Here is a 17,507-nt window from a genome sequence, read left to right as displayed (position 1 = left end):
CGCTTTGACTTTACAATCCAAGTAATTTCAAAGGGGAAATGCCCAAGCACCCTAGGAGAGCTAGGTTCTGAAATCCAAGAGGAGCCAGGCGTATAATGTCCTTAGCCTTATTTGGAAATCTGTGCCAGGCATCCAGCTGTTTAGACAAAACCTGAAGGAAGCTGTCCCTGTATCCTCTTCCTATCTGAAGCAATAGATAAGCATTACATATTTGAAACCTGATTTATGTATTCATGCTGTTCAGTGCTTTGAAAAACTGAAATAAGGAAAAGATGTTTTAAGTCTTGCAATAATGATTGTACATCTAAAGCCATATTCTGCTAAGACAGATGGACCATTATTTCATTATTACAGGGAGATTTCTCACAAGTCTCACAAGAATTTAGTCTTGTTAATGTAACAGATACAATCATTATCAAGTAGGAGAAGGAAAAGCAAAATTAAAAACCTACAAAAATCACCAAAAAATACATTGCCTGAAAAAGTGCTTAAGAACTATGGCACTATTCTACCCAGAGCTCTGCTCTCCTGACTGTAATGCTCCCATCTCAGCTTCTTAATTGAAACTTAGAACGCAGTGGCTAGGGTAGGGGGATGCTAAATCTCCTTCTCATGTACTTTCAACCTGATCTGACCAGTGGCTTTGAGATACTAGGCTTGCAAATACAAATGTAGCACATCAGCTTCCTTCTCCTCACCACCTCTGAAAAATAGGTAGAAATGGGGCAGAAAAGATTAATGGAAAATATTCTCTGTTTCCAAACTTGCTGTGTTTTGGGTAAAAAATGGAAACATTTTTCTATCTTCACTAGCAAAACTAAATAAAAGGGTGTAATCCTAACCCCTTTCTGGCTTCCTGGGTGAAACACAGAAATCTAGCCATAATGTATTTGGGATACATCAGCTTTTCTACATTCTTGTAAGTACATATTTTAGTTCTGCCTCTTTAAGCCAAAGACTTGTAGCCCCTGTGGTTGTGAGGAATAGCCTTCACCAGAAAGATGCCTCCACTTCCATCCACTGTATAGAACTCGAACTCTTCCTAGTATGCCAAAGATATATAGCACTTTTAACATTTGGAATGCAGCTCTCCCCACAAGATATTTAACAGGCTACTGGTTAAACTCGAGAAGTGTTGTTTACTCCAGAAGTGTCTGGAATCAGTTATGCTTAATAAATTGGATACCTTGTTTTTGATGGGATAATATGTAGAGCTGTGTTTTGCTAAATCTTCTGACTTGTGGCCAAACCAAGCTCTTTTGAGGGGATCTGCCATCACAAACACAGATCTTGAAAGAGGCTTTTAGACACTGGCATACCAACACTGTACCGAGGAGGCCGCTACTGTGCTTCCCCTTGTTACGGTTTCCTGCAAACTCTGAGATCTCCAGCTCTGCTAGAAAAGAAACATGTCCATGGAAGGGGAAGAAATCTGGACGGGAAACAATACCTACAAATAACACTTACCAAAAAATTGGCAAGGGATTTTTTTTTTCTTTTTGCTGGTATGATTAAAATAATTACAGAATCATTTCAAAGTAGAAAACCCAAAAGCCTGTCACGTTGCTGACAAAGTTGTTATTTTTATGAGTCAATATAGATTAAGCCATAGAATAATTGTAGACTATATGAATCCTTTTATCAAGTGGCACTACATGAAAACTTCCATTTCTGCAGTATATTCCATGCAGAATTCCTGTTGATAATTTCACTTTATACGGTATTCAAAGTATGTTCTCTGAAAAATTAAAATAAGACATGTAAAAAATATATGATTCTAAAACTACTCCAGTTTTACAGATTACAATTTCTCGTACTATGTTGAACTTAACCATAATATAATATATAGCATATGATATAAAAAAATATGGATCTTTTCATAGACTTGGTGCAAGGAAGTAGCCCCAAGAAGCAAAACATGCTGAGGACTGACAGGTTAAGAAGCAGCTATGCAGAAAAAGACCTGGCTTAAGCTGCACATGAGCCAGCAGTGTGCCCTGTCAGAACTGAGAGTCAGCAGCATCCTGGGCTGCATGAACAGCAGCAAAGGCTGCTGTTGAGGAAGTAATGGGGGAATGTGAAGCTCAAGGGCAGCCTTGCTGCAGTGACCATGAAATGGTGGAGCTCAAGATCCTTAGGGCAGTGAGGAGGGCACACAGCAAGCTCACTGCCCTGGACTTCATCAGAGCTGACTTTGGCCTCTTCAGGGATCTGCTTGGTAGAGTACCATGGGATAAAGCCCTGGAGGGAAGAGGGGCCCAAGAAAGCTGGTTAATATTCAAGGATCACCTCCTCCACGCTCAGGAGCGAGGCATCCCAACAAAGACAAAGTCAGGCAAAAATGTCAGGAGGCCTGCCTGGATGACCAAGGAGCTCCTGGACAAGGCCAGACACAAAAAGGAAGCCTACAGAGGGTGGCAGCAAGGACAGGGAGCCTGGGAGGAATACAGAGAAACTGTCCGAGCCGCCAGGGATCAGGTTAGGAAAGCTAAAGACCTGACAGAATTAAATCTGGCCAGGGACATCAAGGGCAAAAACTTCTATAGGTACGTCAGTGATAAAAGGAAGACTAGGGAAATGTAAGTCCTCTCTGGAAGGAAATGGCAGACCTGGTTACCTGGGATATGGAGAAGGCTGAGGTAGTCCACAACTTTTTTACCTCATCTTCACTGGCAAGTGCTCCAGCCACACCGCCCGAGCTGCGGAAGGCAAAGGCAGCAATGGGAGAATGTAGAACTGCTCACTGTAGGAGATCAGGCTGGAGATCACCTAAGGGACTTGAAGGTGCACAGGTCCATGGGACCTGATGAGGGGCATCTGCAGGAACTGACAGATGAAGTGGCTAAGCCGCTACCCGTCATATTTGAGAAGTCATGACAGTCCGGTGAAGTTCCCACTGACTGGAAAAGGGGAAACATAATTCCCATTTCTAAAACAGGGGAAAAAAGGAAGATCTGTGGAACTACAGACAAGTCAGTCTCACTTCTGCACCCAGCAAGATCATGGAGCAGATCCTCCTGGAAACTGTGCTAAGGCACATGCAAAATAAGGAGGTGACTGGTGACAGCCAACATGGCTTCACTAAGGGCAAAGTGTGCCTGAGGAGTTTGGTGGCCTTCTATGGTGGGGTTACAGCACAGCTGGATAAAGGAAGAGCAATTGACATCATCTACCTGGACTTGGGCCAAGCATTTGACACTGTCCTGCAAGACGTCCTTGTCTCTAAATTGGAGAGACATGGATTTGATGGATGGACCACTTGGTGGATAAGGAATTGGCTGGATGGCTGCATTCAAAGAGTTGCAGTCAATGGCTCGATGTCCAAGTGAAGACCAGTGATGAGTGGTGTTCCTCAGGGGTTCGCATTGGGACCAGCGCTGGTTAACATCTTTGTCGGTGACACAGAAAGCAGGATTGAATGCACTCTTCTGATAAGAAGAGTTCGGAAACGAAACACATACCATGCAACACAACTGTCACACTAGAAACATTATAGACTATCTATATCTTGCTTCTTACCTAGGAAAATGATCTCAGGGTCATTGTGAAGAATTCCCCAAAAGCTCCATCCCATTGTGAAGTGTAGGCAAAAAAAAAAAAAAAAAATCAAGCAAAATGCAGACATGGATGGAAATAAAAGGAGCTAACTTACCTTTATTTGCATTGTATTAATAGGAGAGCTCGTCTGACAGTGCAATGGTCCATGTGTCTGAATATGAAGAATATAAAGAAGAAATTCTTCTCCACTGGACACAGGCCAACCGACACGGAGAACTGTATTGTTGATGGCACTGGGTCCTATATTGTGCAGCTGTCAAACAAATAGCATCAGAGCTTTCCAAGGCATTTACAAAAATAACAACAGAAACCACAGTGACCACCACTTAGACATTTTACTTTGGAAAAGATGTGTAGGTTATTAATACAATTTTATTGATGGAAAATCTGTTGCAGGTAGGGGAAAAGAACCTCTACATGTTAGTCACAAAGCCTGGCAAATCTGGGAGAATAACCTTTTTTGTCTGTCTGTATTCAAGAAATCCTGCACCTTTCCCATTTTTTCCTACATATAAAAGAGACAGAATTACCTTAGAAAGTATAAAAAAACACATCAAAACACACTATACAAATATATACAATGAACCTTAACAGAACATACTTGAAAATAGTAGCTGAATCGTCAGGACACAAAAGAATCACATTTCAGTGTGCAAGAACAGAAGGCATGGCAGAGCTTAAACTAGGTTTGTGATTAGGAACACTCCTCAGTTCAAATTTCCTCAAAAGAAAAAAGGGAACTAGTTTTCCCAAAGTAACATCGCAGGGCATTATTCTTTTCTAGGAAATCTAGTAAAGATAGAAATAATATAAATTATAAAATCTGGGATATTAAGATGATTTTCTTGTATCAAAGTTTACAATTTGAAAACATCTGATGACCACAGGAAGTTTGGATATGTGTTAACACTAGGCATGAGAGCTGAAGAAGCAGAACACCATGGAGCTTTACTCAAAGATTCTAGATACGCGAGAACCTCCTTTTTTTGAGTGTGTAGAATTTTTGTGACTAATAAGCTTTATTTAGAACCAAATAAAACCCAATTTCAATCTTAAATCTTCTTCAGTAAAGGGTTTTTGGGTGGTTGTTTGACCTTTTTTATGCTTTGCTGATATCAATACACTATTAAATGTGGTTTCTTTAATCACTGTAATAATCACTGTAACTATGTCAATACATTGGAAGTCACATATATAGTTCCACAAACAGCCCACATGATTGAGGCAGGAAGATTTCACAGTGATTTTTCAGTTTAGAGAAATGTGTTAAGATGAGGAATTCACAAATAATATTTTGTATTTTACAGACTGATTCATAACAGCTTATATAAGCCATGCAAGTTGTTATCTTACACTGCTGATTCAGCTCAGTTGCTTATGTTTTCTTGAGTGCTAGTTTGTGAATTATAACCATATGTGAAGCACTCTGTTTTATCTCCTAGAATAAAGGCCATCCATCAGATTCCAAAGGTGGCCTGTATTCCATGCAGTTCACCCAATGCACCTTTTTCTACCTGAACCCTTCTAGCATGAGGTCCTGTGGCAACATATAACATTTTTACCTCATAGATGTGTTCTACTAAAGGACCAAGTTCTTCTTCTTTTGTAGGTTCATCTTTGGGTTCCCAGTTATGAAGCGGCAAAATAATCGTTGGGGGGTGAGACACCCTGTAATATATAAAAAAGGTTAAATCATCAACTGTTACCAGTGATTGGCTGCATCACTTTTAGAAAAAAACATGAAGACCACTATAGATAGAAACCTGAGCCCTTAAGGGCATTTTACTTGGGCACATTCATTAGAATTAGGTGAGTTGAAAAATATATAATGCTTCCATAAAGTACTACCCAGTTCTTACAGACTACTGAGGGTGTGCATTTATTTTCATACTTCCTCTGATGGATGGTCCTTTCCAGACAAGGGGGTGATTTTTTCTCTATTTGGAGAGAGGAATGTAGTCTGTCGGGCATTTACATTCACACTGATGAGGTATCTGAATACATTAATACAATCCAAAAAACTAGAGTAATGATATGTAAATAAATGAATTTTCTCATTTCTACGTAAAGCCCGTAGATGTTTAATGCTATGCATTTTCCTTCCTTGCACTACATTTTTAGATATTTATTTAACTGCTCTGACTGTAAATTCAATATAACCTCTGTTATTATTCCTGTAAAAAACCTTGCAAAGTAGTCTATCTCATTTTACAGGTGGGAAATGGAGGTACTGTGACTTCCATAAACTCACAATGGAAAGCGGTGTATCAAGAAACTGAATTCAGGACTAGTGCTCCAAGCTTCCCATTTGCTTTGCAAACGAAGTGGCAGCTGAGGCATCCCCTGAAACACCGTTGCAACTTGCAACTTGTAAATCAAACATAAACGAAGAAAACAGTGACTTAATATTTGACATCTTTCCATCTGCTATTTTATTTTTCCTTTCCTTCCCTGTCTGACATCAAGGACCAAGTAGTCTGTTAACGTTTCTATTTCAATCACAAGCATTTTATTTCCTATAAAAACTGTAAGTTCCTTGGCAGGGTCCCATTCAGATGCCAACTTTAACCTTATTCAGTTGTTGAGAAGTTGGGAAAATGGATCCCAAGAATTTCTTTTAGCATGGTCAGTGAGTTCTGGCACAGATATCTGCCATCTGCTAGTACTGAAAGTAGCTCTTGGTGCTAAAACGGTAAGTATTACCCTTCCTTTACAAGGGATGATGCTCACTTGGTTTTGCTGGTTTCCAGAATCTTTAGCTTAAAGAAAAGCCATAAAATTTCAATGCTTGTTCTGCCAAAGCTGGAAGTTTTCAGACAGAAAACTGTTAAAAGAAGAATTGCTAATGAGTTTTTTCAGAATATAACATTTGACTAAAATGATGGACTTCTACCCACCAATATTAATACACTTTCCCTTGATTCTTAACAGAGAAAGCAATACTGCAGATTGCCCCTTGCAGAAGAGGACAGAAGACTGGATGATTTTGTTGCAAATGCTGACTTTTAAAAATACTTTAGGAAGAAACAAACTGTTCTTGCTTCCAGCTCTTAATGTTGGATATAATGAATGAAATGTTTGATAGAAACTTTTCCACCAAATACAGCTTCTAAAAGCAGCAGGTGATCCCAGAGAACAACTTAACACCACCCAGCTAATGTACAACTCTTCATGAAATTTAGGGTACCCTGGCATACCCTGCTATTTCTAAATGCTAACTCTAAATACTTCCCCGGACTTCAAAAGGCAGAGGTTTGTACTAACAAGTAAGCCAGGGGACAAATTTACAAGTCAAAGTAGTAAGAACAATGGAACATATTAATTAAAGGTAATTTTAGATGAGGTAGCTAGCCTAAATTATTATATTTCACAAACGGCCTTGTTTATTATAAGAATTTTAATTATTAATTGTTGGAGAATAGGAACTTTCCTGTGTTGTTGCAAAAGCCAAGACACAGAAACCCTTAAGCTACCACAAAAATTTGCAAACCAGAAACTGTACATAGACAAAAAGAAGCAGGCACGAGATTTCAAAAATGAGTATTTTCTACTACACTCCCTGTGCCGTATTTTTCTTACACACAGACTTACAAAACGTGAAGTGTAAATGTAGGTGTTCAATTAAAACAATTATAAAGTAAATAAGAACATTTATTTCAACAGATTTTACAGTTATTTTGAGGACTTCTGCTATTGACATGAAAGCAGCAAAATCCGATCAAATTAAACAGAATTCCCCTTTTGACTATTCTATTTTGCATTTAACTAAGAATATTTTTAACATTTGAATGATTTATTAGATGAGAATTTTTCCTAGACTTTTAGGTGACAATAATCAAACAAGAGCACTGAAAAATAAGTTAAAGGAAGCATGTTCTACAGAATATGCTTATGTGGGATTTACAATAAGAATTTTACCAGCTGCAAATCCTCTCAGTCCAAATTACTTCCTTCCTGAATCCCTCATTCCTCTAGTGCTCTTTCAGCAGTGAGAAATAACACTTACAACTTACATTTTTATAGAACAAAAGGTAGGCAGAATAATAAAATCTCAGTTATCAGAGCAACTTCTCATTGAATTAAATTTCTTTTGAATAGGATACTGAAGAAGATTTATTCCTTTCTCATAGAGGCAGTATTTGCATGGATCCACTGCAAATTTATAAGTATGTATACATATGCACAATTTCATAACTACTTACTCAGTAAAATGCACAATGATTCCAGTCCCACTTCATGCAACTCTGTGCAGAGCAGCAGGGAAACCAGTGCTAGATATTTTCCAGTCCAAATGTGGACACAGTCTCTCTTTTATTTTTATCTAGGAAATTGTGAGCAAATAGTTCCCTTGGAGCTGAATGCCTCAGCATCTCTGAGTAATTAACAAAATCTGTCAACAAAGCACTTGGGAATTTTCCTTGGTACATGCATGCTATAGCTAATAAGAAAAGACTTAAGAGGAAAGGAACTGGAAGTCGTTCAGTCAAGTAATTCCTCTGTATTTAATGACCTGTTTCTTAGCACTGCAGGCAGCAAATTCAAGCCAATTTTTCCAATTACGGGCAAGCTCTTTTTAAGAACCAAGAATGTTTTGGTCATTTTTTTGTCTTTCTATTCACCTGTTACAGAACTTTTCATTAAAAGAACACGCTATGGCACAGAAAGTACATGAGAGAGGCAAAAAGTTTCCAAAGAATACAAAAAGTTTGTACAATTTTTCTGTGAAAGCAATGAGCAACCTCACTGAAAAAAACAGAAACCACAGCACTGGAAGGAGCCCTTACTGAGAAGTTCATGTAAGTATCTATAACCATTTCATTGACTGAATTGAAAGTCCAGCCAGCCCTTAATCCAGGTGCCCACCCATGGCAACATCGAGCAGTTGCTGGCTCCCAACATTTTCTCACACACCCGCAGCCCACCATCTAACCCCTTTGATTCCTATTTCCTATGCATCCACTTCTCTTTCTCTAAGAGAAATTTTCCCCCCTCATTCTGGATTTTTCACCTCTCCCTATCCAGCTTATGTCTCTAGATCACCACTAACTACAGAAAATGAAATACTACTCTCATTTCTGTTCTTGTTAAACATGCTGTCTTTCAACTGCTCCTTTTCAGAAATACAAGCATCAATATATATCTACATTGTCTTTAAGTGCCAGTCCTCTTTTTTTCCACCTAAAAGACTAGCCTTAGGGTTAGTCTTCTTAAGCTGGAAAATCCAAAATATGATGAAAATATTTCTAAAATCTCCCTGACTTAGATTAAATATTAGAGCAGAAAATATGATCTGCAAAATGATTGGACACTCTGCTGGCACTAGGTAGTCAAAGTATTGTCTTTGAAGTGATACAAATAAATGGATGTTTATAAATCCATAAAAACATAAAGGCATTTTTACTTTTTACACCTAAGGCAGCCCCTTGAGGTACATCATATAAGGGACATCTACCCCTCTCAAATCAGCCACACCTCATGGCTTGACTGTGGGAGCGAAGCCAGGCCATGTTCCACCTGTACTCCCCTTGCAGAGCTGACAATGGTTAAGGTCCACAGCTGTAGTTTGAGGAGACATAGGAAATCTGAGATCCCAGACAAAAAGCATGTTTGGCAATTATTTGCTTTAAAAGAATATCCTGACAACTTCCCCCAGGATGTCAGGATAGCAGTCTAATTCCAAGATTTTATAGGGTGGTCTGAGATTCTTACAGAATCATAGAATCATTCAGGTTTGAAAAGTGAGATCACCAGGTCCAACCATTACCCTAACACTGCCAAGTCCATCACTAAACCATGTCCCTAAGTGTTACATCCACACACCTTCTAAACACTTCCAGGAATAGAGATTCCACCAGCCCCCTGAGCAGCCTGTTCCAATGCTTGATCACCCTTTCAGTGAAGAAATGTTTCCTAATACCCAATCTAAATCTTCCTTGGCACAACTGGAGGCTGTTTCCTCTTATCCTGTTGCTTGTTATAACTTGGGAGAAGAGGCCAATCCCCACCTCACCACAACCTCCTTCCAGGCAGCTGTAGAGAGCAGTAAGGCCTCCCCTGAGTCTCCTCTTCTCCTGGCTAAACACCCCCAGTTCCCTCAGCCGCTCCTCATAAGCCTTGTGCTCCAGACCCTTCACCAGCTTCGTTGCCCTTCTCTGGACACGCTCCAGCACCTCAAGGTCCTCTTGGTGTGAGGGGCCCAAAGCTGAACACAGTGTTCAAGGTGCAGCCTCACCAGTGCCCAGTACAGGGGGACAGTCACTCCCCCAGCCCTGCTGGCCTCACTGCTTCGGATACAAGCCAGGATGCTATTGGCCTTCTTGGCCACCTGGGCACACTGCTGGCTCATATGGTAATTATCACCTAATCACATTTTATAGTTTCTGAAACCATGCTGTATGTGAAAACAGAGATAGAAAAAGATCATCTTTGATCATATCCTGTGTTTGTTTAGCTTCAGTATCCCTTGTGTCAATAGACAGGCACCTGCTTCAGACAGAAATGTCAGAACCATGCAGTAGTAGCTGGTTGACCTCTTGTCATAGCTCATTCCTTATTCATCCTTTCTGCAGATGCCTCACCCTGCTTCCTAATTGTATATGCCTGGCCACAACGTGTTTCATCATTCCAGTCATAAAAGCAGCAGCTTCTGCTTTGGAATTCAGAATTAAGTGCCTAAGTGGTTGCACAAGCAGACCTATGCATATGAACAGGCATTTTGTTCTAGAAACATCCATTCACAATTTGAATGCCCAAATAAAATGTTGGCTCTAAACGGTGTTACTGCAATGTGGGATTCTACAGAGTGCTGCATTTGCAGAGACGCTCAGTGAGTTTCCTGGAGTCCTTGTGGGCAGCCCTGCCCTACATGAGCTGGTAAGTCCTTAGTGGCTCTGTCCTGCAAGGCTTGCAGGGGTAAGACTCATGGGAATTCTCAGGTGTTCTGGGTGGATAAGGCATTGGGAATTACAGTATGTTAAAAGATTCACTACATGGGATTATTGTATGTGGAAAGATTCAATACAAAAAATAGTTATCATTATGAACTGAAATGGTTGAATACTTACCCTCTGATCTGTACTTGAGCCACTGCACTGATGTTGATATGGAGGTTAACTAAATTGCTGGTGGGATTAATCTTGTTAGAGCTGGAAAAGATATGTAAAAGGGTTAAAAAAGGTTATTTAGCAGAACTCTAGATTGTTACAGATAAAGCACTGAATGCAACAAGGCCTACAATTAGGAAGCTATGCCATTGGATGTATTACAGCACGGGCTTGCTATTGCTACTCTTCAGTCTCTGAGTTCATCATGTGTTTAACAATATAATCAACTCAAACTTCCTTTAAAGAATCCTATGTGTGAATATGATAATACAAATTTATTTAGCTTAAAATATTATGTAAATTCCCTTGTTCAGCTTGGTTATCTGTATGGATAGGACTATGTTAATAGAATACAGTGGTGTTTCATGCATTGGAGGAAAGCAGTGTTAATGAACAAGATAGGCTTTCTTAAAATACAATTTGCATTTATGACTCTCCAAAATTGTAACAGTCTTTGAAGATAAAAAATCAAACTAAACTGTTTCTTTACCTTTCTTATTTTCTCCCCTCCCCTGTCCAGAGAGGGTTTACACTTAGTCCCACTTGATAGTGAGAACAGATCCCTATGTTTAAAGCCTAGAGCTGCCACTCATTTTACTGTCTTTTCTTATCGCAAATCCTTCATAATAAAAGTAGTTTCTCTTACTTCAGAAAGGCCATTACTATGACTATAGCCCATTCATGTAAAGAAAGGTTTGTAGGTTCAAATGCATGAAGACAGTGAAAATAAATAATTACAGATTTAGAGTTTATTTAATTATGGGATTAATGATACTAAGTTTGGAGGCTTTTTTCAAGCAGTGTGGAAGTACTTCCTTGCTTCATGGAGACTAAGTTTCTATTGCTGTCACAGTTTACTGTTATCACATCTGGGTAGCATCAGTCTAATGGAAACATTCAGAGGAGGCCAGCATTTCCAGCAACCAACTCCTGAGGAGTAAAGGGCAATACTGCTTTGATCCAGGATTTCTGGTTACAGATTGCTAAAATTAGAAGAAGCTCTAATTTGTTTGTAAACTGGTGCAGATTCCCCTCAAACATTATTTGTACTTTTGATGTAATTCTCTATGGCGATTGCTTTGAGTACAAAAGTACAAACATTGCTTAAGTATAAAAATGACTATGCCGCTAATTCATTAGAATAAGCTGCTCTCCAATTTGTATAACGGTACTACTTTCCATAGAGTTAAAATACAGATTTTGATCATATATATTTGGTATTCAAATATTGTTTGTGCTCTGTTATTTTGTAGAGAAGAAAATAGTTTAAATAAAAGTGCCAGGACATCTCCCTCTCTAAGGGGTATATAATTGCCTAGAAAATTCCACATCAGAAAAGGAATCAGATTTCAAGACACTACTCAGCCTCCTTCTTATTTCCCATAAGTAATGAACTTCAGTCTTACAAACCAAAATATTTATTTTCCACTTGATATTTTGAAGTAAATTAAAGGTTTCTCTTGAATAACTCAGACCAGGACACAAATTCAGATATGTTCTCCGCTTCCCTTTCCTTCCATTTAGGTAATTTCCTCTTTCAGCCTTAGGCATTTCTGTTTCTTAAGATTGTTTTACCTGTTCACTAAGGACATAGACATGCTCAAACTGTAGTGCTGCTTGAGAATGAATGTACAAAGGAGTGAGTTTTAACTATAGGGTACACTTCCTATGCAACAAGTTTTACTTTTTTCTTTCTCTCTTTTTTCTTTTTGTTAACTAGCTGGGTGTTCTTCAGCATTTTGATACCAGTTTGTGGAAATTGTCCTTTTAGTAGCCCAGCAGATCTCCTCCCTTTACATTTTAGTGAGTCACACTCATGGAGAAAGCATCAGATGTTGCCATCTCCTAAAGTTCAGACTTATTCCTCAGTAAAGCCTTGTCACTTTTTCTATGGAAGTGACCTACCCTCAACTCTTCTTACCTAGAAAGATCTAGCTACCCAAAGGGCTCTGAACCTCTCCAGTTTCACAGCATGAAAAGGATAGTGACAAGAACCTCTGATACACATTTAAAATCATATTGCTTTCATTAATGACTTGACAATAATAGCAGTATGGACAGGGGACCTACAAGCTAAGACGTTACATCTTGTATCTGCCTCTGGAGGAGCCCATTCCCAGGCTTGCATGACCTCCAGCTCACCAGCCAGACTCCTGGCAGAGGGCTGAGGCCTGACCAGGCACCTCACCATCTTCTATGGTGTTGCTGTGCCCTTCCCAAGTTTCTGTATGCCCTTTACTTCAAGGGTTACATTATGGAATTATGACTTAAACATTTTAAATATCTCATTTACTAGTGAACAAGATCAAGGCCCTCATTAAAGGCCAGACATTAGCAATTAAGTCTCTTTGTGTGGGGCCCCACCAGGAACTCCAGTGAGTGTTAAGGACAGATGGAGCAGAAGCCCTGCCACCTGCTGAAAAAGTCCCAGGTTTTTCTTGCTGTTATCCTAACCCAGCGTGTCCTGTGGTTTTTTGTCCTTGTGGAGGAAGTACTGCTCTGCATAAAAAAGAAGCTTCTCCAGCAGTAATACTTCAGCCCCACAAATGTGGAAGAAACTAATGGAAAAATGGCAAAGGTTACCTGCATCAAACTGAAACAGTTTTCTTTCTTCATGCCAGTAAATCTGTTGAACAGATTTTAATTGCTCTTCTATTTTCTAAATCATCATTAAGAAGTCACATGTCTTTTTTTTCTCTCCAGAGCATGATATGTTTTTAAATACACAACTTTGTTACAAAGTGATCGCATCATTAATTCTGAAGTGGAAAACAAAGCGCAAATTTGACAGATCTGTAGAAGATCCTTGGATCACTGACCCAAATAAGTTAACCTGAATTTTAACAAAATAAAATTCTCAGAACCACCTTGAGACTGATTTTGCTAAAAGCTAACAAGACTTCAACTCCACAAATCCTCCTGAAGAAAGCTACCATAGGAAAGCCCATGAAATAACTACTCACACTCAAGAGTTAGAGGTACTTCTTATATAATAAAATTCAGATATCAATAGGAATTCAGAATTTAAACAACCACTCTTTGTAAAACATCTAACCTTTTTATTTGCAGTTCAAAATTGATGCTGAAATCTGCATTTTCAAAATGCTGAACAGAAAATCGAATGCCTGTAGAGAACTGAGAAAGAAACAAAACAACAGGTTACTAAAAATGGTTGATGTCTCCGTATGAAAAAAGCAGGACTGTTCAACATTGCATTTCACAGATTTATATAGGATACTGTTGCTTTTTAAAATTTGTATGAAATAATGTCATCTAGTTGTTTTCAGGAAAAACTACTGTTGTGCCTGTATGTGTTGCCAGATAGAAATCTTGGCTGGACAGAGGAAAGCATACTCCCAAGAACAGAGCAGTGGGCTCTTCTTCATCCAGACAGTCTTTGCTTTACTTCGCCAAGCCAAAAGAAAATAATAGCTGTCTGGCACCTCTTGTCCGTGCCTCCATCCATGCATGCCTTTGTCCAGGGCTTCCTGCTCCTCCTGTTGTCTCTGCAACTGTGACATATGAGCTGCATGCTGTAGGTGTTGCAGAGCTGACTGATCACCTGTGTTTCTTCTAGAGGCTAAATTAGCAGCAGCTTGATGGTTTGATTTGGTTTGAGTTTTTTCATTGCAGTTCAGTTAAGAGGACTACAACTTCAAAGTTATCTTTGCAGTTCAGTTTGCCACAACTTGTAGTGTGTGACCACTGAAAAAGAGAGTAAAACACAGAGTTCCCAAAACTGAAGGACATAAGGGCTTCCCCTGGTGCTCCCTTGTGTTTATGCAGACCTTGCTTACTCCCTCTGTTAATTTGCTTTGCAAGAAGGGCATAGGGTAAAGCAGAACAAGTTAATTCCGAAGAAAGAATGGAATTGCAGGGCTGACTAAAGAAGGAATAAACAATAGCCTTTGGTGGGGTCTCTGTAATCGTCTTGTTGGACATATTTACAGCCCCACTTACAGTATGTAAGTGACAGGGAGGAGATACCATGTGCCCTCAACATTAAATTAATGGCTTTAATCGCCTCATTTCAACTGCATGTGTTTTAAATCTGGTAATTTTTTCAAGGTGAATTTTGCAGTGACACTGACAGCAACATCTACAGTCTGTAATCTTGAACATCTTCTCACTCCCCTCTACACCCCCTATTGCCTGGTGGTAGAGCTTCCTGCCAGATAACTTGCACACTGTGCTTTTATATTTTCAAAAAGGATGGTTACATGTGGATAAACAATCTTCCTGAGAAAGTCATCAAAAGGCATTAGGAAATGAGGACATTATTCCTTCACCTCTGCCAATATCTGACTAGATTACAGGGTGGGGGGAAAGAAGGGAAAGAAAAAGCTGTCTGCTTGGCGTACTTCCATTAACATACTTGGGGTGGCATTGTCACAAGAAGACAGGATGCAACAATGTAGAGTGTTATTTTGGGACCTAGATTCAACACCACTGAAGAGGAGGCATTTTCCTCTGTGGGGTGGGTGTAATTTCAGACATTTAAGCAATTCCTTTTTTCCAAGCATTTCTTTTTTTAAAAAAAAAATTTATTCAATTCTCCTTCTTTCCTCACTTGCAGTGGAGTATCACTGAATGTTAATCCATCTCCAGAATGAGACTTAGCTAACATGTTTTGATTACTTCTTTCAGTTGTCCTATGCTGAAAGCAATATTGTCATTATAAAAGAAATGGCAAGTTCAAATCTTTGAATTCTGACCATTTTAATGTCATACTTATAGCTAATCTCTCTATTTTGATGTAAAATATTTTAAGATTAGAAGATAATAATAATTAAATTAAACAGAAGCTGAATAGCTGACTTGGAATAAATGTGTAAGCTATATTTAAGACCACTTTTTGGAAGTGATTTTAACTATTGATATTTCATTCACCTTTAAAAATATAATGATTTTTTTTAATCTCTTGATACAAAAAAAATCCAAATATTCAGTTTGGCATTTCTCTTACTGTTTTTACTAATCAGTCCATATACATTTGTTTCCACTTATAGCAGAAGAAAGGTTTGGTGAACCAAAGATAAAATGTTCCTCAGAGCTGATATGAACTACAGTTTTGATGATCTATTATACCCCTGGGGCTTAATACCTTACTTAATATTGAAAAAAACTCCTACTGTACGAGTCTAATATGCTGCAGATGTTGCCTTTGTATGGTCACATTACTTTGTTAATGTCAAATAGACGTTGACATTGCTACTAATAATGGGGCAAAGATGGTCACATGCCCTTGCTGAAAACCTGCTGAGGCCAAAGGAGTTGAATTTGCTTGAGCTTGTAACTTAGCAATCAGTCAACCTCCTTATTTTAATAGGACATTCATTTTGTCAGAATAGTTTTCCAAGTGAACTTAGTTTCATTAAAATTGCATTGTCTTTCATGTTAGTAACACCACATATCTTTGAAATACATGACATTTCTGCTATAACTGATAAGCTTTAATCTGCTATTATGTTTGACAGTATCTAGAAGTATTCTGGGAGACAGCTAGCTTTTTTTGAAGTTTGTTAACAGTGCATATGAAAGATAAAACCTCTGTGCTCTTGAAGAGTCAGTCTGGTACATACCAAGAAATAGGCACTATCTTCCAACCCTCCCAGTCTTCTAACCTTGTTTCTGTTCATTTCTATTTACTTCCAAATTGTTTTACCAGAATTTATAATAAAACCTACATCTCACTTGCTAAGGTTGCTGAATAGGCATTAGGAAGCTAGTCAGTCTGATCCATTTCAGTGTCATAAATGAGTACTTTGAGCACTTTTTGCCAGTGAGGTGGTATTGCAGGCATCTAGTTTGCATTCTTGGCCATATAGTGTCATGATTTTCCTTCCCATTTCTTCTTGTCTTCTTTTTCACCTTTTCATCTTTTTTTTAACCACAAAGATATTACTGGAAAGTTTAAGTAATTTTTGTGGCCAGTAAACAATTTTAAGGTCACAGATTTTCAAAAAGTCAGAGATAAACCAATTTTGATGACAGTAAAAGATGTGAAGTGTCAGACAACTCTGTAGCCCGCCGCAGTAATATCCCAAAGGTTATACCACAAAATCCTGACATAACCCTCACAGTCAGAAGCTGATCTTAAAGAGTTCAAGAATTCTAGGATTTCAGGGTGCTGAAAAGTCATTACAGTGACTCAATAGTTAAAGAGTTTTAGGAATGTTTGATTTTGACCTAATCCTCCCTTCCCACTCCCTCACAACTTCCACAAAGAGCCTCTTTCTGAACGAATATTTTGAGAATAACTGATCTCTTGCCAGAGCAGAATTGTTTTGCAAAACTGGAAATGGATCAGAGCAACCTTTTGTGATTTATGCAATTTGTACAAAGGGCTGGTATTTTGCTTTTGGAAGTACATTTGCCATGATAAATACATTTGGATCGAAAAAGCTCAAGTCCTTTCACCTTTACTAAACTTCCAAGAGAGATGGTTTCAAAGATAAAGTTAGGCTCCAAGCCTTCACTCACTATAACCAAACACTTTTGCCATCTGGCTTTGTAATGCTTTGTCTTCATATGCCTTCATTTTCAAAGGTTGGATTCTTTTGATATAAGCCAGACTATCCTTAAACATGTTATGATCTCTGCTGTTTTATTCTGCTATTTCCAAGTGTCTCTTTATGAAGTTTTTTGCTTAGGAATATTTGGTAACAGCACATTTATGGCAGCTGTAGAGCTGATTCTGAAGAAAAACATGGTTAGGCTGTGAGAATTCATAAGCAGACAGGTGAGAGCAGTACAGCTTTAGTGGCTACCAAATAGCATTCCTGAAGTCTTTGCACTGCTAGCATTTTGGATCAAGGATGATGTAGAAGTAGGGCTTTGGATTCA

General features: G+C 38.7%; 1 protein-coding gene across 1 annotated transcript in view; it reads right to left on the bottom strand.

Annotated features, from left to right (window-relative positions):
* Window positions 1-17,507, bottom strand: part of ITGA8 (integrin subunit alpha 8) — a 118,448-nt gene that overhangs the window by 34,451 nt on the left and 66,490 nt on the right. Inside the window, exons 22-25 of the mRNA XM_080386361.1 lie at window positions 13,717-13,796; window positions 10,623-10,703; window positions 5,121-5,226; window positions 3,653-3,811 (exon numbers count right to left, since the gene is read on the bottom strand). Coding sequence (XP_080242487.1) covers window positions 3,653-3,811; window positions 5,121-5,226; window positions 10,623-10,703; window positions 13,717-13,796 — 426 coding nt within the window. The remainder of the gene's footprint in view (window positions 1-3,652; window positions 3,812-5,120; window positions 5,227-10,622; window positions 10,704-13,716; window positions 13,797-17,507) is intronic.

This window comes from Falco punctatus, assembly GCF_963210335.1.
Source record: "Falco punctatus genome assembly, chromosome: 4".
Lineage (NCBI taxonomy): Eukaryota > Metazoa > Chordata > Aves > Falconiformes > Falconidae > Falco > Falco punctatus.
The sequence above is the reverse complement of the archived record's forward strand: the minus strand, read 5'-3'. Positions and strand labels throughout refer to the sequence as shown.